The 23988-nt window shown below is 37.2% G+C and overlaps 2 protein-coding genes across 3 annotated transcripts; one reads left to right on the forward strand and one right to left on the reverse strand.

Moving 5' to 3' along the window:
• Positions 1-10: 10 nt before the first annotated feature.
• Positions 11-19983, reverse strand: LOC6556596 (peritrophin-1). Of its 2 annotated transcripts, XM_043215375.1 has the most exons (3): positions 19638-19983; positions 477-964; positions 11-401 (listed from the first exon to the last, which is right to left on the reverse strand). In XM_043215375.1, exons 1-3 carry the CDS (start codon positions 19639-19641, stop codon positions 198-200), a joined length of 696 nt encoding a protein of 231 aa, XP_043071310.1. In that variant the 5' UTR covers positions 19642-19983; the 3' UTR covers positions 11-197. The 2 variants fall into 2 exon arrangements, with proteins under 2 accessions (XP_043071310.1, XP_001985007.1); XM_001984971.3 differs by lacking the exon at positions 19638-19983 and having other exon boundaries at positions 18-401; positions 477-1081.
• Positions 8102-23692, forward strand: LOC6557516 (cyclic AMP response element-binding protein A). The gene is made up of 6 exons (XM_001984970.2): positions 8102-9129; positions 20635-20851; positions 21945-22486; positions 22548-22973; positions 23131-23274; positions 23331-23692. Exons 1-6 carry the CDS (start codon positions 9073-9075, stop codon positions 23523-23525), a joined length of 1581 nt encoding a protein of 526 aa, XP_001985006.1. The 5' UTR covers positions 8102-9072; the 3' UTR covers positions 23526-23692.
• Positions 23693-23988: the final 296 nt, after the last annotated feature.

The raw sequence follows: 23988 nt of genomic DNA on the forward strand, positions 1-23988 counted from the left end.
CCAATAACCGTTTTTTGTCAAATAAAATGTTGCATTTAATTAAACGAGACATGTTTCTGTGTATTGGGCTTATCATTAACTAGGGCGCTTATCACTTAAAAAAGTACAACAATATAACAACAAGCTATGTGTTTGTCGATAGGGCTTTATGTTGCTTAATTTGAGGAAATTCCCAATGGTGGATAGGGCTGGTGGTGCTACGCCCGCCTTGAGTTCCCATAGCATTTGGCCACATTTAGTTGCACACAGCTGCGCCGCTCAATGTCCCAGCCATAGTAGAAGGGACACTGTTGCAGCGTCAGGAATCCCTTGATGCAATAGTAGAAATAGCTGCACTTGTCCGGATGTGGAAAGAAATCGGTTATGTGTGGCAAGCACTTGTGCGCCGACGGTTCATCCAGCTGCAAGAAAGGCCAACAAATTAAAAACTGTGCTGCATGAAACAAACCACAAATAAAAATAAATGAAACACTTACCGGACAGTGAACATTCTCGGGATAATCACATTGTCCTGTAAGCCCATTGAAATGCAGCTGGTTGGTGCAATGCATTTCGATGGCATGACCATGATAGCATAGATAGTAATCCGCGCATGATGCATTGTTGGCCATAAATATCACCTGGCTGGGATCATCACTATTCGGACAATTGGGCTTGACGACTGGCGCTGTATTTACAATTTCCACATCAGTGGGCTGCTCCATAACAGGTGGCGTTGGTTCTGGTTCGGGTTCCTCTTCGACGGATGGCTCATCGACCTCATCGAGAAAGCATTTCACATTGGCCGCATCATCGCACGATGATGTTTCCGGATCAAAGTATTGGCCCTCATCGCATTCACCCAACATGGACTCGTCGCCATCACAATACACATACGATTGACAACTCTGCCAACTGGATACAAAACTTTCCGATTCGACATCTTCGCATTCCTCGAAAATATCACCATGGCACACGGTAAATACTAGAAATAAAAACACCAACGATTTCTTATACATTTTTGACTTCGACTTTGAATTGATTCTCACAAACTGATGTTGTCCCGTTACAATTGCGCTGAATTTATGGGCTCGAATATCGGTGTCAGAACTTCCGAAAAATTTGGAGAAACATGTATTTCTTTTTAGTCTAATTGCATATTGCTTATCAGCATGGCCAACGACTTGTTTGGCATATTGATATGATACAGCTTGTTATTGTTGTGTGATTCATGGACAGATGGACAGGCAGACAGCATCCACATTCTCAAAATTTCCAGCTTGTGGATATTATGTCATCAGTTGCGTCGTGAATAGTTTGACATTACAGCAGGCAACACACATCGATGGTCCAGCGACTCTTCAGTTCGTGTTGTTTGCATAAGCCAAAAGCTAGGGCTTTTAATTAATATTCAATATATGCTCACCGAGTGTTTTTATTTTTTATTTTTATTTTTATATTTTGACCAATAGCCACAGTCGAAAAAGCGTGAAAAGGCAATAGCAGCAGCAGCAGCAACAGCAGAAAGACAACGCATAAGAAATCATTGACCTCAACCGCACCGCATTTTGGCCGTATTTTGCTTATGGAGCCCGAAGACATCAGCGTAGTGGCTAAAAAAAAAAAATAAAATAAAAAACAAAACAAACCAAAAAAAAACGTGCCCCATGATATATATACACATATATATTTCGCTACAGGTGCGCTCAATGGGAATAACGATTCGATTAATCAGCTTGATACACTAACAACTCATAGTTATAATATTATAAAATAGTCTGCGATCGGCTATATATAGTTATAAAACATATCTCAATTTAATAGACAAATTATGGTAAATATTGGACACAAATATTTGGAAGCGTTGCATTTGTAACAAAAACGATCTGCAGACTGCACTTGGGTAGAAATTGGAAACTTCCAACCAAATCTGTTATAGATGAGAAGGGATCACAACTAATCCTTAGAATATGATGTATTTTAATTTTGTTTAATTCATTATTTTGTAAGCTATGTATATAAATTTGTACTTTTTTTTTGAGTTTTTTTTCACATAATTATGAAATAATCTTTGAGTGAAAATAAGTCAGTTTGTTTCTTTTAAGTTCAAACATTAACTAACAGTTTGGTATTTTTATTTTGCCCAAAATCTCTTTCTTTCTGATTAAATAAGCTGAAAGTGACTGTATTGGAGAATTAATATTTCGCTGGAATTATTTCATTTCCATAAATATCTTTGAAGATGATTTTAAGCGCGATCGCATGAAAACAATCCAACTCTCATTTAACCGATTTCAAGGAGTTGAGTTGTTATCGCTAAAATTAAATAAACTTAATAAATAGTATAGTATCTAGACAAACGTACATGGCGAGATAAACTCGACTATTGATTCTAATGGAGAATATCATTAGGGTAGCCAGATAAGGGCAGGGGTAGACTAAATTACCATTCAGCCTCTTTATGGAAAAATAAATATTTATAAACAATTGATGGGGTCGAAGATGTGTCCTTCTGCCTAATAAAAATATCAGCTCTTTCTATCCTATGGCTGGTGGAAATTGCTGATCAGCTATCAGGTCAAACGTAGGGCGTTCAGAATGCGTTGCAACTTGGCTAAATTCCTGGTTGGCTTTTGGCTATGATATAAATCACACATCACTTGTGCGACTGGCTCTTTTGCACTATCATGTGGTTGGGGCCAAACAACGCTAGAGTGGATCGCATACGGTTTATTTGTATTCCTATTTGAAGTTTTGCACAAAATCTAATTTATTGTCAAGCATTTGGCCAATACGACAACGATAAGACAAGCCAGGTGCTGACTTTATCAGAGCTATGCACCTGTAAGCCAGAAAGAAATGAAGAAAAACAAAAGAAAGAGATGAAAAATTAAAAAAAAAACAGAAACAACAACGAGACAAACAAAAGTGGGGTGGTTTGGGGCAAACCGTTTCTTATATTTGTTTAAACAAGTGCAAACGTAACCAATTTCATTTCGTTTTGTTCTTTAAAGACGATTGCGCTTATAAGCGATATTTGCAGGTACTAAATGCATTGACAGCTGGACGGATTGACAGATGGACAAATGACACGATCGAAGTCGCATACAGAAGTCGGCTCAATGCACACGCTTTGTGGACTCAGTTGCAAAGACAAACGACGGAGGGACAGAGACGGACAGGGAGGGACAGCAAGACGGACAAGACGAGCAGACGGCGACGTCGGCAATATGTCTGCCGGTGCGGATCTGTTTGTATGTTTACACAAGCACAGGTATATATATACACACACACACACTCACACACACACACATAGATCGATCAGTGAACTGTGTGTTTAATTTACAATACACATGTACCATTTATTTACAAGCATGTGTTAATTTCATTGTACAGCTTTCAAGACATTTATATTAAGCCAGCCGAAACAAAAAACAAGTGCCAGATATTATGTATGTACAATCCAATATATATATATACACATATATAATATTATGTACTATATATATATATGTACAGCATACCTGAATACTGACAATGACAATGGCTTTAAAAGTCCTGAGGGAGACAATATTATTATTATATTTATTTTTGGGTTGTAATGAAGTCATTCTTATAATTGTATTATTTTGAACAAAAGACGCAGTAAGTGTAAAATGACTTTTTCGAGTCAACGAAGATTTAATACACTTGTATAAATATATATATATACAGCTATAGACATGCAAATAGAACAGATAAAATATACAAATTTTAATAAAATAATAATGATAAAGAACGCAATATTTGTGTCATTCTTTCGCCTTGTTAGTTTAATTAACTAACACAGAGCCGAATTCAGCTTAATCGAGTTCTAAATGAAATGAAATAAAATTTGGAAAAAAAGGTGCTTTAGTAATGTGCTCTATTATTTACATATATATTTATTCTTGATCAGCATCTCTTTCGATATAAGTCGATATAACTTTGTGCAAGGGAAGCAGCTCCAATTTTAGATTAATGTGAAAGCTAATACTGCCAAATTCCCCTTTACAATGTGATAATGAAGCAACAATGTTGTATGTATATATATATGACATATATATATATATATATTTTCATACATATATCAAATGTATGCCATATTTTTGTTGTCATTTCATTATTGTTAATTAGTTGTCAAAGAAGACGGAATTTAAATAATAAAGTTTAGATAAATGACGAATCTTTATGCGCCTGATGTAGGCCAAACTGATATCTTTTGTTGCTATATGTACCTATATATATATATATATATATATGTATGTATTTAATCAGCTATTTATTCACACCTGCTTCAGCCACAACCACAAACAACATCTTGGGGTAAGCAATATGAACATAAACAGATGCACATATTTTTAGCTGCCACATGTTCTTATGCATTATTTTCTTCATCGTTTTTTTATTTGTTATACGCTGAACCCCATTAAAAATTGGCAGAAAGGGTATATATATACCCATTAGGTATATAAATGCTCGATCAGCATCAACAATCGAGTGTGTTTAGACATAAATCGCTTTCTCAGAGACTAAAAGAGCTAAACACATCCAATTTGGCACATAAGTTTAAATGTTATCGACAACTTACCAAATTTGCTCAATACCAATAGAAATCGATCACCGATACCACCGATAATCTTAAAGACATATTTCTTAAATCCGATTTTCACATACCTTGATCAGCTGTAATAGTTTCATCAATTTCTATTGAGAAATAAGTCACGAATCGTATAGTTTTATGTACAGCAACAGTCGCAAACATTTTCTGGACAGACTTGTGTTACAGGGTATCTCGAAGTCGAACTCTCCCGACTAGAACATTCTTGGTTCTATTTCAGGCACAGCAAATAATACAACAAAAAAAAAAGTCGCACAAACACAGCTGCTTTTCATGAAATTAATTATAGTCATTGAACAAAAAGGTATTGTTTAATGTGCAGTTCAAATGTTCTTCAATTGTATCTATGGAATACATTGGGACCAAAATAACCTTATCATAATTTTGTGCAATACTTGCGGCAACTAATTACCCGCAATGAGTTGTTTTTCTTTTTTTTTTACCAAAAAAAACCCATTCTCTTAACATCTCCACTATGTGTGTCAGGCAAATTTATGCGAAAAAATAAAAACCGTTTTAGGTAAGCAAGCCCCGCTGTGAATTGCTAATGAGACCCTAAGGAATTTTTGGTTCCGAATGGTTTATGTTTTAAAAAAAATCAATTTGCAGTCCTTTGTGGAATCTATCTTATCATAGAACCAGAGAAATTAAAGAACGATTCAAGTTACATCGTTGCTTCAGTTTTTTTTCTTCAGATAGTACAATTTATGGATGATTATAAAGAAAGAACTAAGAAATACCATTGGCGGCAATGATAGGCAATTATATTTATGGAAAAAAAATAGCTGTATAATATAATAATATTCTATTAACTATCATAGAGGAAGTCATTAAATGATCAAATAAAACAAAATCTAATCAAAAGGCGCTAGGCATAATGCTAAATTATATATTTTTTTAAATAAATAGCTAAAGTACAGATTAAAATGTTGATGCAGATAAACAACAAACACACACACATATATATTTATATATATATATACAAATTGCAAGCAACGAGGCAGCAGACCAGCAGACACCGACACCTAAATAGCAATAACAATAACAACAACAGTCACTGGCACGTAATGTATCTTGTTTTTCAGTGAAACCCAAACACACACACAACACACTCCCATACACACACACACACACACACCCATATAGGAGCTACGGCTTTTTGTTGTGATTCACAAATCAAATAATATAAAATAATAATAATAAAAAATATATATATGTATATATATGTACATATATATGTATGTATATATATATGTTCAGTGACTTGGGCGCTGTGCGAAAAATATTTGTGCCAGCCATAAGATACAACAACAACAAGAAAAAAGTATCTCTCCCTGTCTCTCTATGTAGCTCCCATCTTGCTGTCTCTCTGTCTGTTCGCTGGTTCCTCTCTTTCTGTACATGGCTATATATACTATGTAACTGTAAAATCCACTTGAAGCGCCAGCGCACGATCAGCGAATTGAGAAGAGCGCAAGCAAGCAAGCAAGCACACGCAAAGAGAGTTAGATGCCAACGAAAGAGCGTATTTTATAATTTTTTTGCTTATTGCTTTTCTTTTTTTTTTGGTTTTTGATTTGCTTATTAGGGGCGGTGGTGTTGGGCTCGGCCCGGTTCGGTTCGGTTCGGCCCGGCACGGTGCGGCAGCTAGTATGCGGGTTCAAATGCGGCCAGCATGACGAATTATTATTACACACACACATACTTGCAAATACAACAACAGCAAGTAAAATGAAATGTTATGTGTACACATACATTTACACACGCACATACAATGCACATTCTCAATGTGTATGTGTACATTAAATATTAAAAGAGATCTGGGACTGGGGCTGGCGTCTTTTGAACGAGAGCTGAGCTATCAAAGCTCATTGATCTGGGCTAATGAAACGATGCCAGCCTCCCCCTGCTCCTTCTCCTCTCACTCCCCTCTCTCGCTCTCTTTCTCTCTGTCTCTCGCTCGCTCTCACACCCAACATTTGATACTTTCCCGGAGCTCTTCAACATTTTAATTTCGTTTGTTTTTTAATTTTGATTATTTTCTCAGAGGCTGGCGACCGACCGGTTTAAGCCTGGCCAACAAATTCGATATACATATGGGATCAAAAAATGAAAAACAACAACTTTATAGCCAAAGCTCTCCATGCTGTAAATAACTATATATAATTATGTATGTATGTATGTATGTATGTATTTGGCCTCTCCATATGTATTACACAAGCATTTGTGAAAACGTCGTCGCCATCGTCGTCATCATGGCTTCAAACCGGATCTTTGGTTTGAAAGTACATTCACTTTATGCCACTGTTGCTGCTAACGTTGCGACGCAGACGTCAACGTCGACGTCGCTGCAGCCGGGCCCAGGCAAACAAACAGCCTTCAAATGACAAAAAGCTAGCCAAGTTGCTTTTGGCTTTGGCTAACTGCTTGACGACTGGCTTGGCTTGGCTTCGCTAGCTGACCAGACTACAACAACATCAACTAAAACAACGACGGCGACGTCGACTGCACATGCGCATAGTTCAAATAACTTGGTCAAGTTGACAAGATCAACAGCAGCAGGAGCGGCAGCAGCAGCATCACCAGCGACGGCAGCGTCAGCGCCAAGTGTTGCCAAGCGGCAGAGGCTGGAAGCCGGCCACAGCGTAGAGAGCAAGAAAAATAGCGAATGAGGGGGGGAAAACCAAATCCAAAAAAAAAACAAGAAAGACAGTCGGGCGTAGCCGACTGCGAAATACTTTGATGCCATAAGAAATACGCAGTTGTGGGCGTGGCCATACAAATTTGTTATCGATTCCTAAAGGCTTTGTCGATTTCCAAGCCACATTTTCTGAAGCGGACACAGACCAGTATATGTTGCTAGATTCAAATTTCTATTTCTAAGGGTCTCGAAAAAAGTTGCGTTTATACAGGCGGTCAGACAGCATAACGGACAGTGCAGAAAACCAATATACTGTGATGCCTTCGGTATCAAAGTATAATTACAAAAATCTATAATAAAAAAAAAAACAGGTTAACAAATGTGGCCGCAACAGCAGCAGCAGCAGCAACGTCAGCGTCGGAAGAAACTTGTTTTATTTTTTCCTATAAGTCTTGACTTGACGTCAAAGCCGGCTCACGACGACGACAGCGACGTCGACGACGCCTGCTTACATTCACTTTACAGCACGCGCAAAGAGCGTGAAAGTTAAGTTAAGAGAGCGCGATAAGCAATACCGGCAACCGGCATTGTCAATGCTGACAGCAGCAGCGGCAGAGGGAGCAAAGAGCGCAAAGTACGTTAAGTCATTCACATGCGCTCTTGCGCTTTGATTGTGTGCGAGTATATGTGTGTGTATATATATATATATATATGTATATGAAAGAGAGAGAGAGAGAGATTGTGAGAGAGCGTTTGAACAACGACGTCGACGATGACGGCGGCTGCTGCTGCTGCTGCTGCTATTGCTGCTGCCACTGCTGCTTGGCAGTTCGTTCGCATTCACAAGAATTTCACCGACATATAGTTTAGTACCGTTTTTGGCTGCAGTCGCACTACGGACAATATTCTAATTGTGCTAACGAACATTTTTTTCAAAAATCTAATATATAAATATAATACACATTCATAAATTGAAATTGATATGTGTGACAAACATTAAGCATATACAATTTAATTACAAACAGTTAATGCTATTAACTACACATTTTAAATGTTATTATACATGGCCAACGCCAGCCATATGGAAATGGAAATGAAAATGCGAATTGGAATGGAAAATGTGCTGCTGTCTCGTCGTACACACAATATATAATTAATAACAATCTGCTAGTGCAAATCAAATGTGTTGTTGATCAAATCAGCAAAAATTAAAAATAAATTAAAAATAAAATTACAACAAAAGTAATAAAAAAACCCCCTCCATACGAACGAACGCGTGCAACAAGTTAAATCCAGCTACAAGCTACAAGTTGTAAACCAAGTTAGAACTACACACATACAAACAAACATACATGTATACACACACACACACACACATACGCAAGTACTCGTTCGCGCTCTCACACACAGATGCACACACACACACAGACACAAGGAGACTTTAACAATGTCAAGTGAAAACATTCTTTGGAAGCAACAGGTTTCGCCCTAATAAGTGTTATAAAGAAACGCGTCCAGAACTGTTGTTGACTTTGACTTGAAAGAGAAAGAGAGACAGAGAGAGAGAGAGAGAGAGAGAAAAAAAGCAAAGATATTTATAAATTGATCAACAGTTATATATATATATATATACATATTCAGTTGAGCTGAATTTGAGGCAAATTAAGAGATTTGTGTGTGACTGCAACCAGGTGGAACGAGCAAGTCGAGCAACAATCAACAACTAAATAACCAGAAACTTAACTAAAAAGTTCTTAGAGCGCAAAAAACAAAAAGAGAGAGAGAGAGAGAAAAAAGAAGCGAAAACCTCAATATGGACTCATTCTACGATGGCGACCTCAAAGATATATGGGACTCCGATTTAGTTTCGGTAAGCGATCACCAACAAACACGACAAATAAGAGTTCAATTAATGGCCTTATCAGTTTCACGTGTTAATTTATAAGACCCAAAGCACAAAAACAAAAAGTGTACGAGTAAAATAATTGTGACGCGATGTGACGTTAAAAGTTAGTTAAAAGTACTTTGCGACTTACGATAAGAACACTTTAATCCTCACTAGAATAAAACAAAAAAAACTGCAAGATATATATATAATATACATAATAAACTTGAGCTTCTCCTGCTTGTTGATTTAAATATATAAGTATATATATTTCTAACGGATGCATGCTGTTTTGGGAACAGTTGTTATTAAAATGGAAACCCTTGACATTAACTGAACAATCTGCTATCTGCTATATGATAGATTTCGTGGGGTGTACTTAGAAATATGAAGTCATGTTCAGCAGAAAATCAAATTTGATTTAAGCATACAGCATTAATGACCCACATTAGGCTGAAAAATGCTTATCATCATAAGGCCCAGGCAAATGAACTTGCAAGCGTGCGTTGATTTCTTAGGCTCTTTCAAATGTAAATCGACTGGCTTCGATTATATTTATACATATGTATACAACAATATCAGCATGCTTAAATATACAAACACAATCGGTCAATGATAGATCGTGACTATTTTTCGTTTCGAAAGATTCCAAATTTCTTTTGAATCTTGTACAAGCATCTCAACAATATGTAAGACTAAATACATTTAAAATTGAAGTAATTTTTTTTTTGGTCAAACGAATCCAAAATGTGTTTTAAGTGTTTTAAAATAACATCCCATCGTCAAGGCCGCAAATTAGATAGAGGCTTATTTAGTGGTTGAACGCATCCAGATTTATTTTTTTATCGCTGGTCAAGAATCTCTATAAAATATGAGACTAAATACTTATTTTAAAATTAAAGTTCGCCAAGGCCACAGACAAAATAGAGGTGTATCATGCGTGGGCCACAGACTAAAAAGAAGTTTATTTAGTGGTCGAATGGATACCAATTTATTTATTTATATATAAGGTCGTAACACGTGCAAAAGAAATTAAAACGGCGATTTCATGATTATGATATTGGTTGGGCGAGTTCCACGCACTCGTAAAGTATCATTAAATTGACCACAAGTGTGTATAAACATATGCACATGCATGTATTTAGAGTTGGAGAAAACGCATTTGGGGAGCATTGGTGTTGCATGAAATGAGAGAAACTGTTTGAAAAGCCCTAAGCCAGCCTAAGTCAGCCAAGTTAGGCATTTCCCTTACTGAACCAAAAAGTTGTCTTCGTGCCTGCATATTAAGCAGGCATTTTTACAAAGATCTGAAAAACAGCTCTACCCCCCCGAAAAAAAAAAAAAAACTGAAAACTGAACACGAAACCAGTCCTATAAAACAACATCATAAAACTGTCTGTCGCTAGCTGTCTATGAAGTCTTGAAGTCTCTTAGCCCGTTAGCAAACCGTCAAATCTAATCGACGTTGTTGGGCCCTAAGTATGTAGATATCTGTGATATACGACGACATTGCCATACGGGAGACATACACACACCCTATTCTCGATACTCTGTTTTTTTTTTTTTAATTTGTTATTTCGATTTGATTTCGCACTTACTCCAAGAACGTGCCCCAAACAACTTTTGCCAATGCAGGCGTTCCAAGGTTTTCTTTTTCTTCTTCTTGGTTTATTTTTATCTCTCTTCTGCTATGCGAAGCATCCATCAGCAATATAATTTTTTCTTTTTTATTTAGTGATTTCTTGTGTTCAGAAAAATATCATTTACATGGGAACACGGGACGTGATAAGAAATTGTCGTCAGTCACAAACTATTTCTGGTCTTACGAAAAGTATTCTTTTTTTTTTTTTTGGTTCTTGTTTTACAAAGTGGTTTTTTCGTCTGATAATGATAATTAGAGTTTTCCAAGAAATTAAAAAAAAAAAGAAATTTATCATTTGGCGAGCAAATTTTTGTTTTGTTCATTTTTAAGGTTTTAGTTGATTTTGTTTTTTTTTTTTATTTCCCCTACCCCCCTCGCCGAAAACAGTTTCAATATAATGAGATATGTATGTGGGTGTGTGTGTGTTTGTGTGTGTGTGTGTGCATTTGGCTGCTGTTTGTGTGTGCGTGTTCTGGTTGAGCTTCATTTTCTGAGAGCTGCTTATCGCTGCGGAAACAGTAATGAATACATGTCGCCGTTGAGGAAGCGGCATAACATTTATGAGACGTCTCGACTCTAAAATACAAAAGAACGAAAGAATCTATTATGGCACACACAGACTCATAGAGATACACTGAGGAGGGGTGTGGTGAGGAGGGGACTGGTACTCGTAGCTGCAGTGATAAGACGAAATGTTATCAGCTGCGCTAAATGCAAAGTAACTAATGACTTTTTTGTTTTTGCCTGCCTGGCTGCCGGCTGCACTTTAAACTGACAGACGAACCTCGGGGCCTCAGATGTCATTACTGGGCGAGATAATGCAGCCATGCCAGAAATAGGCTCACACACACAAAGAACACAAAAAGAAAAAATCAAAAACAACATTAAAAAAAAAAACGAAAAGCAACGCAAAATTCCCGGGAAAATCGCGCGTGCAATTTTTGTGTTCTCTTCTTTTTTCCCCGCCCATCGATTACGTCAGTAGCTGTTTTGGTTGTGCATGTGTGTGTTTGTGTGTGTGAACCGTAATATTGCCAGCATAAAAAGATATTTATGAAAAACAATCGCCACGATTTGAACTTCAGTTTCTCGTCTTCGTTCATTTGGCATTATTATTATTATTTAAAATTCAAATTATCATTCCATAAAGTTGGAAGTCATTTTATTGTCTTATCAAGAATCTTATCACAAGAGCGTATTTGGTAAGAGGCACAAACGTCAGATAAGACCTCAAAATAGTTTTGATTACGTTCACAAACACTTTTTGTTATACTTGGAGACCAGTAAATAAAAATAATATATGTATGTATTTATAATATAAGCAAAACCCTATTGGGGCTTTTCCATAAAAAAATAAAGCTAAATAATCTGTTTAGACGGAAACAGGCACTTCGTAATAAAAGTGAAATTAAAATATTCAATTATCAGCGGTAAAATCCCGGAGAACCCGCTTTACTTTTATAGATGTATATATATAAACAACTATATAACCGTGCCGTGTAAACAATCTGTCATTTAATTGAGACAGAACACAATGAAAATCCCCTTTCAAAGGGGGGTCACAGACAGCACGCGAGTCTGTCACAATAATTATTTCTCAAGTGTATTGTTATCAGTGCTGTGAGGAATGTACTCAATTCAATAATAATTGCATTACTCCAAACAACTATTAAATTATAAGCATTCACCGAATACATTTGCATTTTAAAAAATTCACATTCGAACACCAAAATACAATAAATAATTATAATCACTTTCTTTGAAAGTTTATCAAGCAAGAAAGAAGACCTCATTAAGTAAACATGCATATTCTTGATCAGTATCACTAGCCGAGTCGATATAGTCATGTCTATCTGTCTGCCTGTTTCTATGCCAACAAGATTTTAAAGCTGTCTTGCTGAAACTTATCATATACTCATCTTTTGTCGTAGCAGACCGGATCGAAACATTTGTCATATGGGAAGAATCAGTCGAGAGATGAGTTCGTGTCTGAAAGCCAAAAAAATATAAAACCTGGTTCATCCTAGAACGGAATATCTGTTCTCTTAAAATTCAAATTTAAATTTTCCACAGCAAATTGGTTGGCCTGAAAAGTTTGTATACAAAAAAAAAAAGACTATAAAAATGTGTATATAGTGTGGTTCATTATGGTGGTCCATTGATATTGATAAGAACTTCAACATATTGCTACTGCCAGCTAAAATTCTATTTTCACATTTTGTTCAACGATAAGAGGCACACGCTGCTTGGAAACAAAACGTCACACTAAACGAAGCTTTCGAATGAATCTTTAATTTATTGATACACAATGTAGTTATGACTTTCATACATATATATATGAAAATGTATAATGTATAATCAGTGTACAGTGAATATAAAAGGTTATTCACTCGTAGACTACAGTGTAGATCTACCGATATTGAGGGAAATGTGCATTTGGAGAACCCTTATCCCAATGTAAATGTTTTTTTTTATTAACAATATGTTCATTTTTTTATATTTAATTATATGAAATATTGAAAACTCTCTGCATAGTCTGGCAACGCCAAGCGATCCCTGCACTCGTTGTCTAGCTGGCTGCTATGAAACTCGCGCATTGATTTCTTAATATTGTTGCTCTAAATATGTTCCAAAAACACAATCACAAATCGTTTTTGGCATGCTACCAGCGTTGAGAAGATTTGGTCTTGGTGGGCTACAACCATTTTCCTCGTTTTGGTTTTTCTATTTGTTCTTCTTGGCTTTGGAGAAACACAAAGAAACATGGTAAAAATGATTACCTTGGGTCGACGAAAGCTACCAAAAAAAAAAGCAAAAGAAAAAAAATCGCCTTCACAAAAGAATGCTGACCGTAAATAAAAACAAAAATGAAGCCGAAGCAGACCAACAACTCTACAGTTTTCATAAAGGTTGAGCGTTGATCGTTGAGCAAATTGGTAAGACCAAAAGTCAAGTCGAGAAGAAAACTGCTGTATTAACAAACAAGTTCAAGTTAATAAGTCAGCAAGTTTACTTGACTTTTGAACACACACAGACATGTGTGTGTGTGTGTGTTTATATTCATATATACATATCTATATATATATTTTTTATTATTATTATTTCAACGTATTTTACACTTTTGATAAAACTTTCGCTTATATAAGCAAAAGTTTGCAACCAATTTGGCTAGCTCTATGAGCGTTAATAATTATATTAACAATTTTCCAAAGACAATTTGACACCCTTTGTGGAAAGCAACAACAACAACGCCAGCAACAAGAGCAAGCAAAGAACAGTTAACCGTTGATGCAAATTTTGTGTGTGTGTGTGTTTGAGGTTATGTCGAATTTCTAACGGCTTAATGCAGCAGCGTGCCGCTATTTTAAAATGCACACGAGAACCCACAAAACTGAAAAACTAAAAAACGTGCTTGGCAACAACTTGTCCCAAGAGACGGCAGCTCAGCATATTTGAATAACTAGTTCGGGCCATGTCTGTCTCTGTCCGTATGTATATTTATATGTGTATGCATGTATGTCTGTATGTAAGTATTTAGCTATGCACGATACTTTCAATATGGTATAAGCTCAAACAATGACTGTATGTGCCTATGTGTGTGTATTGCTTAACTTTGACATTTCCAATAAAGCGTAGCGAGCGTTGCAATCTGCAAAAACAGGTTAAAATCCAAAGCGAATGCCAACAACTACAACAACAACAGCAAATACAAAAAAACTTACGACGATGGCAACATTGCAAATAATTCGGGTTGTCAGCGGCACTTTTCTGTGAAATAAGTTCAAACATATGGCAGAAGCGCGCATAATTAAATTTGTACACCCATACATACACACACACTCACTTACATTTATAGTATCATCGTATTACAGTTAGAGAGAGAGAGAGAAAGAGAGGGAGAGAAGGAGAGAGAACAGAACTGCCCCCACATCATTCATTGAGTAGTCCAACTTGGAAATCCATTCATGCGAATTTTACACGCGCTGCGCAATGCAGGATGCGCATTGCAAACTATTTTGTTGTTGTTGTTATTTTCCGTTCTCACTCCCTCTCTTTTTGGCACCTCGTGCTCTTTGGTCCGCTCTTAAGTATTGTGGGCGGTTGGCTGTCGTCGAGCAGCTGTTCATTTTACATTTGACGTCAATGTCAGGCACCAAGCAGGAGTCGCAGGCTCAGCGTAAATTATTCATTATTCGATACGAGTTTACGCGACGTACTTACATACACATACACGTGCGCTGTGTGTGTGTATGTGTGTGTGAGGGAGGATGTCCTCAAAAGCGTGGGAGCACCATATTGTTATTTGTCGCCACATGTGTGTGCGTTAATGAAGTGTGTTATACAATGGCAACAAGTTTGTGCAACAGTTTGAGCTTTTTATAGGCTGAACAACAACAAGTCCAACAAGTGAAAGGTTGCTCAGCTGCAAGGCGGTGTTTAACACAGCGGCACTAATTTTGCAGAAAGTGAATCTATTATTAGGTTATTATTTCATAATTGCAAACAGGGGTTTTATATTTTCGATTTTTTTGGTCCATTTTTGAAAGGCTTGAAACATTTTAATAGATTGCTTCCCTTTGGTAATTTGTCGAACTGTAGAAATATAAATACCATGTTTTTTTTTATTATTTTTATTTTTATTTTTTTTATTGTGCATTTTTTTTCCAACAATTTAATAATAACCCATCTTTGGAAATGTATAGATGTTTAAGTATATATTTAACATACATATATTTGATTCAGAATACTGTATTTATTCAGAAAGTGGCTAATTTTATTTTATTTTTATTTTTGTGATTATAGAAAGGATTCAAACTTTATAATAGATAATAATAATTCGTCTTCTCTTCAGTATTTTTTGGGATTGGTTTTAAAAAATGTTTTATTTTTGAAAAGTACAAAGAAATAATTAAAATTAGACGATAATCGATCAAGAAAGGTATTCCTAAAGATCTTATTAATTTTGGTACATTACGATTTGATTTTATAATAGTGAAGCTACTTTTTCGTGTTTATCTAAAGACTACAATTTTGTGAGGAAATGTAGCTTATCGCGTTTTTACTTTCCCCTGAATAAAAAATGCAATCAATTAAATGAGTCACTCAGGCATCAAAATTGATGATCCTAAGTGAGTCACTCAATGCGCTAATAGAGCACACTTGATCAATTTGTTTGGTTTATTACGTGTGTATGTGTGTGTGTGCGTGATGTGTGTGTGATCCACATAACGGTTGCTTCCGCCACTTTTTTGTTGTTGCTGTTTATTTTTCTATTTATTGCTTGTTGGATTTTGTTTGAATTTTTGTGAATGGCGTCAAAGTCAACCGCTTTAGCCACTTTAGCAGCGAATACACAATTAACACACACACACAGCGTATATGGCCATGCCGCAATGCCACAAAATGCGATTAGGACACCAATTGCTATACCTACTGCTTGGTTACTGGGTGTCGTCTTCACGCGTGGGTTGTGCACCCATTTTTCGCAACAACTTTCACAACATTTCCGTTTTGCTGAATGTTGAATGCGGCTGACTTTTGCCAATTGATTAACCGGCGGGTTGCTACGTCAGGGCACCCCTCTGCGTGTACGTGTGTGTGTGTGCTCGTTGGTGATAAGGTTAAGCCCGCATAGGACGCACGCCCCCGCTAGCCATATCGCTGGTGTTTGCTTGTCGCTGCTATTATTATACACATTGGGTTTATATTCATAACCGAAATACGCCAAAAATAACAAAATATGCTAGTATGTCGAGGATGCCCGACTAGCAGATATTCTCCATCCAAATCTTTATCTACTTAAAAATGTAATTTTCTTCTCGATGAAATCTGTACATATTGTTCTATATATGTTGTCAAGTTTTTCAATAATTAGATTATAAATATTGATCTTTAAAATTCTGTCTTTAATTGTGAATTGAATTTTTATCGATTTTACGGAATGGTATCAATAAAATGAAATAAACTTGATCTGTGGTATACGAAAAGTTATGTCTCCAGCGTTTAAATGCTGATCATGAATATATTTCTTCTGCCTGTTATATGCACTTACACAAGTTCATTATACTCATTTTAGTAATTTTCAATGGGTGCAGGGTATAAATGAATAAATAATAATAATAAAACACGCACCAATTGGCTGCTGCTTCGTTGCCAATCGAGACTTGGTCGTTTTTTGTCGCATTACGGCTTACGATACGGCGTATACGTAATGGCTTATATCAACTGAATGCACAAGATCAATTAGTGATCTTATATTTAATATATGCACAAGCGTTCGATCAGTTAAAGTGGAAGATTAATACCAAAATATATAAAAACAAATTTCGTAAATGAAAAACATCAACAAAAAATGTTAAAATGGTATTAACTAGTTAAATATACATTCAACATATATATATATATATATATTATTTGAAAGGCAGACAACGCGGCCCAGGGTTGCTTTTTAGCATTCTTATTTTCGTCCACTTTCTTTTTGGGCCATTTAACATTTACCAATTACCATTTACCACGCTTTTCGATTGCCAGGCAAGAGTCAAAAACGAAGAAAAAAGAAAAAATGCCAAACGCCACAAGAAACCAAAGCGCGCAAGCCAAAGCTTAGCAATTTTTCAAGTTAAAAAGCATTTTTGAATTGTGGGAGCACCTTTCACTTTACAGCGATGATGATCATCATGATGATGATGATGATGATGAAGAAGCATGAGCAGAAAAACAGTCGTAAAAATTGAAAAAAAATAAAGAGCAACTAAAAATGCTGTGCACAAAACACAAAGAAAAGCGATACATATGTTTATATATATGTATGTATGTGTACATACTGAGATACAGACATAAGTACACATGTATACACACACTCTGACGAACACACACACACACAACTGCATTTTTATAAATGTGAAAGGTTTTCGCTTGCTGCAACATTATTTAATCAATCCAATTTGTGGAGCAAGCGAAAAAGCAAAATCGAAATATATGTATACAAAACACAAGAAAAAAGAAAGAAAAAAACTATAACCAGTTTAATTATTTTATGAAATTGTTTTTTTTTTATTTGCTTCTTTTTTTGGTTGGTTTTTTACACCCTTTTTCTTAACTTTGCGGAGACTACACAAATTTGAATAAAATTGTATAATGGAACGAAGGCGATATGCAAATGAGAAACTTATATCTATGTATGTGTGTTGAATTAAAAAAAAACAACAAAAACAACTCAGCTCAGGCGGCTCATTTTGTCTTTTGTGAATAGATTTTCGAAATTAAGTGCAACCGAAGAAATGTTCTCATAATGAGCTGGTCACGTGACGTGAAGCACAACAGGTGCTCATTTGCATATCGATAACGGCGTGTGATCGATAGCTAAATAGATTTTTCTACAATCGATAACAACAACATATTAATGATGATCATTAGATGCTCAAGCAATTGCTGAAGAGGCGCCCACCACTTCAGCGGGGTGCAGGGAGCAGGCTCTCGTCGTCATCGAACGTTAAGTCGGTGAAAAGAGCACCTGAGACTTGCAACAATGAGTGCTGCTCAGTGATGCTCCACAACTTGAATATTTATTCGTAGCTTGGCCCCCAGCGCTGCTGCCGCCATGCTACAACGATCCACAGCTGAGAGAAAGGCCGATCAGGGGGGTGGGGGGGCAAGCAGCGAATGCCTGTGAGCATTTTTTGTTGTTGTTTTGTCTCTTGGCTTTCTTTCATCATCATCAAGCTCCCCACAATATCTCTCTCTCTCTTTTTCTCGCTCTCCGTATAGAGCCATGTGCTTGTGTGTGTTTATGTTGCCCGTTTTGGTAACATTTTTCAAGAATTGCTAATTCTCAACAATTCCAAGGTTCGTTGAACTCATCATAAATACACACACACACTCACAGGCACGCACACACACACACACACACTTGTAGAATTTATTTACGCTTCTCTGCTACTTGCCGATTCTTGGCCGCTGCGGAGAGACGGCTAAAATATATGGAGAAAGCACTTGTGCAGGGACATACATTCACACACATACATGAAAACGAGGGCGGCTCATAAAGCGAAGCAAGCAGAAAGTATTTTGCGGTACTTTACACGCATACCTATGCATGCATGTACATATGTGTTTGTATGTGCAAAGCTCAATTACTGTTAATAAAAGCTTTCGTCCACAAGAATAAATGAAGCTATCAATGCAGTTGTCATTACATTTGCCCATCACGTACTTTACAAGCCTCCCTCGCACATACCAATGAATTCATATGTACATACATACTTAGGCATGTATGTATGTATGTATAAAAGGCAGATACAATGTACGCGTGCAAACGGTAATCAATGTTTAAGTTTATGTGCCGAGTACGAATAAGTGGTAAGCTTGAAAGAAGACCCACACAGAAGCGCATCGCGAAGACGGGGGACGAAGACTGGGGGCCAACGACAGGGGGGGAGAGAATCGTACCTGCCGCGGCACGCAAGCCGGCTGTGAAACACACACACACAGACAGAGTCACAGTTGTTGCCACAACGACGACGTTCCCTTTTCTTATGGCCAAAACTGGATTTCCATTTGAGTGTTGCTTAGAATGTGAACATTCTTAAGGCAAAATAAAAAAATATATATAGAGATATCTGTATGTACATTTATATTTTACATACTAATGGCCTTTTAAAGCCAAGCGTAATTACATGCACTTTTTATCATTCTATATAATATGTATGTATATATATACATACACACAAACACACACACAGATGCAGCGACAACCAGAAAGTGTCGCACTTATATGGGTCAACAATTTAGAGCTGTACATTTGCTTACAGCAATTAAGCAAATTCAAGTAGTCTTTTTTTATTATACTCACACATGCATGCTATTTTGACAAAAACTGGCACATTGAGATTACATCATCGAGCTTTCAAAATACATTCCAATTTCGCATTCTGGATATTTTATGGCAGAAGAAAACTCGTTCCTGCCAGCAGCGGCAGCGGTAACTAACAAAACAAACACTTGTTGCAAATTGTCGCATTTTGGCTCATCAAATGCTCATTATGCGCATGACAATTTATCAAGGTTGTTGTTGGGTATACAAATATATGTTATCCATTTAAATTGAACTAATTTTTATTTTTATTTTAATCTGTTCTAGTTTGTTCTTTGTTACAATTAAATTATTCAAGCCTTGCAAAATTAGCGATGCGTTTCGATTACGTGAAACTGTTATCGATAGTCTCACGCAAAAGGACATTCAGTCGCAAACTAATCATCGTTATGGCAATACGAAATGGCGGACCTTTTGAAATAGATTTTGGCATAGATTCAAAATACAAATCACTCAATTGCACTGACGTTCCACTTAAGTTATTATGACTTAACAATTGATAACTTGAAATTGCTTTTATTTTTTATTTTGTTTGAATCAATTTGAATTTCAAGGGTACGATAGAACCGCCGTCGTCTCTGATAAGATTGACAAACACAACGTACCTCGCAACGCATGCAGCAAGCCAGCCATCTATCTATGTATATATATTTTTTTTTTATATACTTAAATATATACACATATTTTTCAATATTATATTTTTCCTATCTGCATGGTCCGCGTGTATCTGTATCGCTGCGTTTTCGGTTTTACGTGTGCCAACGTTTCGTGCGATTCGCTTTTAAATTATTATTAATGCTTTTGTTTCTGTTTTTTTCTTCTTACTTGCACAAATAAATATTTTTACGATTGTTTCTAAGTTATATAAGTGTGCTATCGCTGTGCAAAACAACTAAAATGTGTTTTTTTTTCAATGCCGTATGCACATTTACTAATTACCTTTACTGTTGTTCTCTTTTTGTATTTACATGAACAGACGGAATCCTTGAAAATAAGCAGCGATCATGATATGCATGATTGGTTTTACGACCGCGATGATGTCAAGGATCCAACAGTCATCCTACACGACAAGCTCATATCCGATGCCCTCTTAAATGGCACGGGACCAATTAAAACGGAGCATTCCTATAGTCTCAACAGCGATGGTGATTCCCTGCCAGATTCACCAAAAAGCCTGCAGGCCAAAATCGATGGTATGTTTTTTCAAATTGTAGAATATCGATATATATATATCATTACGTTTATTATAGGCTTGCTATCGATTATTTTTGGATAACGGTTTCGCTAACGTTCTTCTTTACGCTTAGATTGTGTGGCGGCTAAAGCCAAGACAAATACAGTTGCCAGTTGGTGGCTCCATTGTAAATTTAGGCCATGTACATAGTGATCGACAAACGACAACATGACAACAACTACAAAAAAACAGTTGAACAGCATCTGTGTGTATTTTTTGTTGTTGTGTTCTTTACTGTCGCGGTAGCATTTAGCAATTTAGCGCAGTACTCGTGCATGAAGCTTTAATATTTTGAGGCGATATCAGTTATTGTTGTTGGTAATATTCCCGTATATATGTATGGATGTGTGCATGTATTGGTGCACTGTGTATAATTGCTGGCTTTTCTGTTTTTATTATTTGTAATTTTATGAAAACTGTACAGCAGCTGTGTAAATAAAATGAAGTTGTTAAAAAACAGAGCAAGAGAGGGAGAAGGGTAGGGGGAGAGAGAAAAGAACGTGGCTGAAAAAACAAAACATTCATATATCCAAACCAAGCAATGCAAACACATCTGCTGACGTACTTGCCCCATTGGCAACTGATCCATAGTTTTTCCCTGTTTGTACAGTTACAGAATAGAATACCGCGTTATTAATCTAATTTTTGTTAAGTACTTGGCTCCATCCTCTAGGCCATAGAACAAAAAATACAATATGAAATGAAAATGGTTCAAAACAATATTTACGCACATATCATATTGTTTGATTTAGCGTTTCACGTGACGTAAGCAGCATTCGTACGTATTAACGTAAAATATAACCGTTAACGTTACTGCTAACGGTTGCAAATCTCTATTCGAATATCTTTTCTGACGACTGCGCATCCAAAGAGAAAGGTATGCATAAATAACAATGTCTCCCATTAAATCGAACTCAATAGAAACAAGTTTGGCGCATTCTTCGCATTATTCGCAAATTTGCAGCACTTTAGGTTAATTACAAAATGTCTATTGTTAAGCGTCTGGTTTGTTATTTGACCTGCCTGCTAATCGAGTTTTGTTTCCCTTGTAGATATGGATGATGAGTGCTACTCCGGAAGTGGGCGCGTCACCATCGATCCCAAATGCCTCACACTTCACCCGCCCGCAAGAAACAATCGCAGCACCGCAATGCTGAGCAGCGCCTGCGCCAATCCCGCACTAAACACAGCCATTACGGAGTTAACGGCTGCAAGCACAGCCCTGGCACGGCACACCAATTGTGAGGTGGTGCAACAGAGTGGCAACACCGGCAACAGCAACAGCAGCAGCAGCGGCGGCAGCAACAATAACAGCAGCAGCAGCATAAATGTTGCAATGGAACATTTTCAACTACCTCAACATTTGGCGGAAATGTACGATGATAACGATTGCAGCTCATCGGTGTCATCGGCCAGGGAGGGCAGCATATCGCCCGATATCTGCTCAGACATCGATATAGATGAGGCGATCATCAAAGATGAGCCCATGTCACCCGATTCCAGCTGCCCCGCCAGTCCTAACTCACAGACCAGCAACCAACAGATGAGCCTCAGTCTGGCCAATTTGCAGACAGAACTGCTCTTCGACCAAAAGGTAAGACAATAATATAAATCATTAGAAATAATAAAAACTCAATTGTTCTTATTAATCTCAGCATGGTGGCCTTCTGCTTGCCACCAGCAACAACAGCAGCAGCCTCATCAAATCCCAGCAGCAACAGCAACAGCTCTTACTGCCCAAGATGGCCATCAAGACGGAGAAACAAAGTGCCGGTAGCAGCAATAGCAGCAGCAGCAGCTCGGCTAAATCGCATGCCTATGGCATTCCATTAACGCCGCCCTCCTCTCTGCCTAGCGACGACTCAGAGGGCAATCTATCGCCGGAACATTTGTATGCGCCATTGTCGCCCAACGCTTCCGCCGTGACCAATGCACCTGGCAGTGGCGACTCAATGGTTAATAATGCTAGCGCGAGACGCGCTGCTGCCATCATAACCCGTGCCGCCAGTGGCAATGGTGTCGCCAGCACTCCGCCATCGACGAGGCAGCCCATACACACGCCGCTCATTAGCACGCAACCGGTAAGTCTCCAGCCACCAATAATCGAAATCACCGTTAGTGAAATAAACAAACTAATTTGTTTACTCTAAAAGTTTGTTGATCTCCGTTTCATTTTTTATGCATACATAACATATATGTACGCAAATCTGCTAAATTCATAATATTTTGCGCTTTCAGAAGGGGTCAACGGGCAATCTACTGTTGACAGAGGAGGAGAAACGTACGCTGCTTGCTGAGGGTTATCCCATACCTCAAAAGTTGCCACTCTCCAAGGCCGAGGAGAAATCGCTCAAGAAGATACGACGTAAAATTAAAAATAAGGTAAGCATTCACTTAACTTGGCTTTGATTGATAACATTAATAATATTTGTTTGCAGATCTCTGCTCAGGAAAGTCGTCGCAAAAAGAAAGAGTATATGGATCAGTTGGAGAGGCGCGTAGAAATTCTGGTTACGGAGAATCATGATTACAAGAAACGCCTCGAGTCGCTCGAGGAGACCAATGCCAATCTACTTAGTCAGCTGCACAAATTGCAGGCCTTAGTTAGCAAGCACAATGTGAAAAAGTCCTAAACCTGATGCCAAGGCCCAGTGGCCATGGTTCAAGTTTGCCTGCCTGCCCGAGAGATATTTTTATTTTTATTTTATCTTATTTTATTATATTTTATTTGTTGTTGTAACGAGCACACGACGAACACACACTAGTGTTTTGTTTCTTATTAAGAATTTATCAGTTTATATTTTGGCTTTTGGTTAGCACAAAGCGGTAAACATTCCCCCAAAAATAATAATACCCTGCCAGCATCTCTTAAGATTTAGCAGCCCATAAATATGCCCATAACTGAAACCATATATAATTATATCTATATGTATATCGATTTAATGTTTAACTAGCTACTTATAGTTCGTATCATATATATTATTAGTCATGCATTCCTGTTATATAACCTGATATAGAGAGTAGGCAATGATCAGCAACCAACAAGCTCAAAAGAACCCCCACATAATCAGCGTCTAAAGAGAAGCTACGTAATAA

The sequence above is a fragment of the Drosophila grimshawi genome, unplaced genomic scaffold (assembly GCF_018153295.1).
Source record: "Drosophila grimshawi isolate 15287-2541.00 unplaced genomic scaffold, ASM1815329v1 contig_44, whole genome shotgun sequence".
NCBI classification, from domain to species: Eukaryota; Metazoa; Arthropoda; class Insecta; order Diptera; family Drosophilidae; genus Drosophila; species Drosophila grimshawi.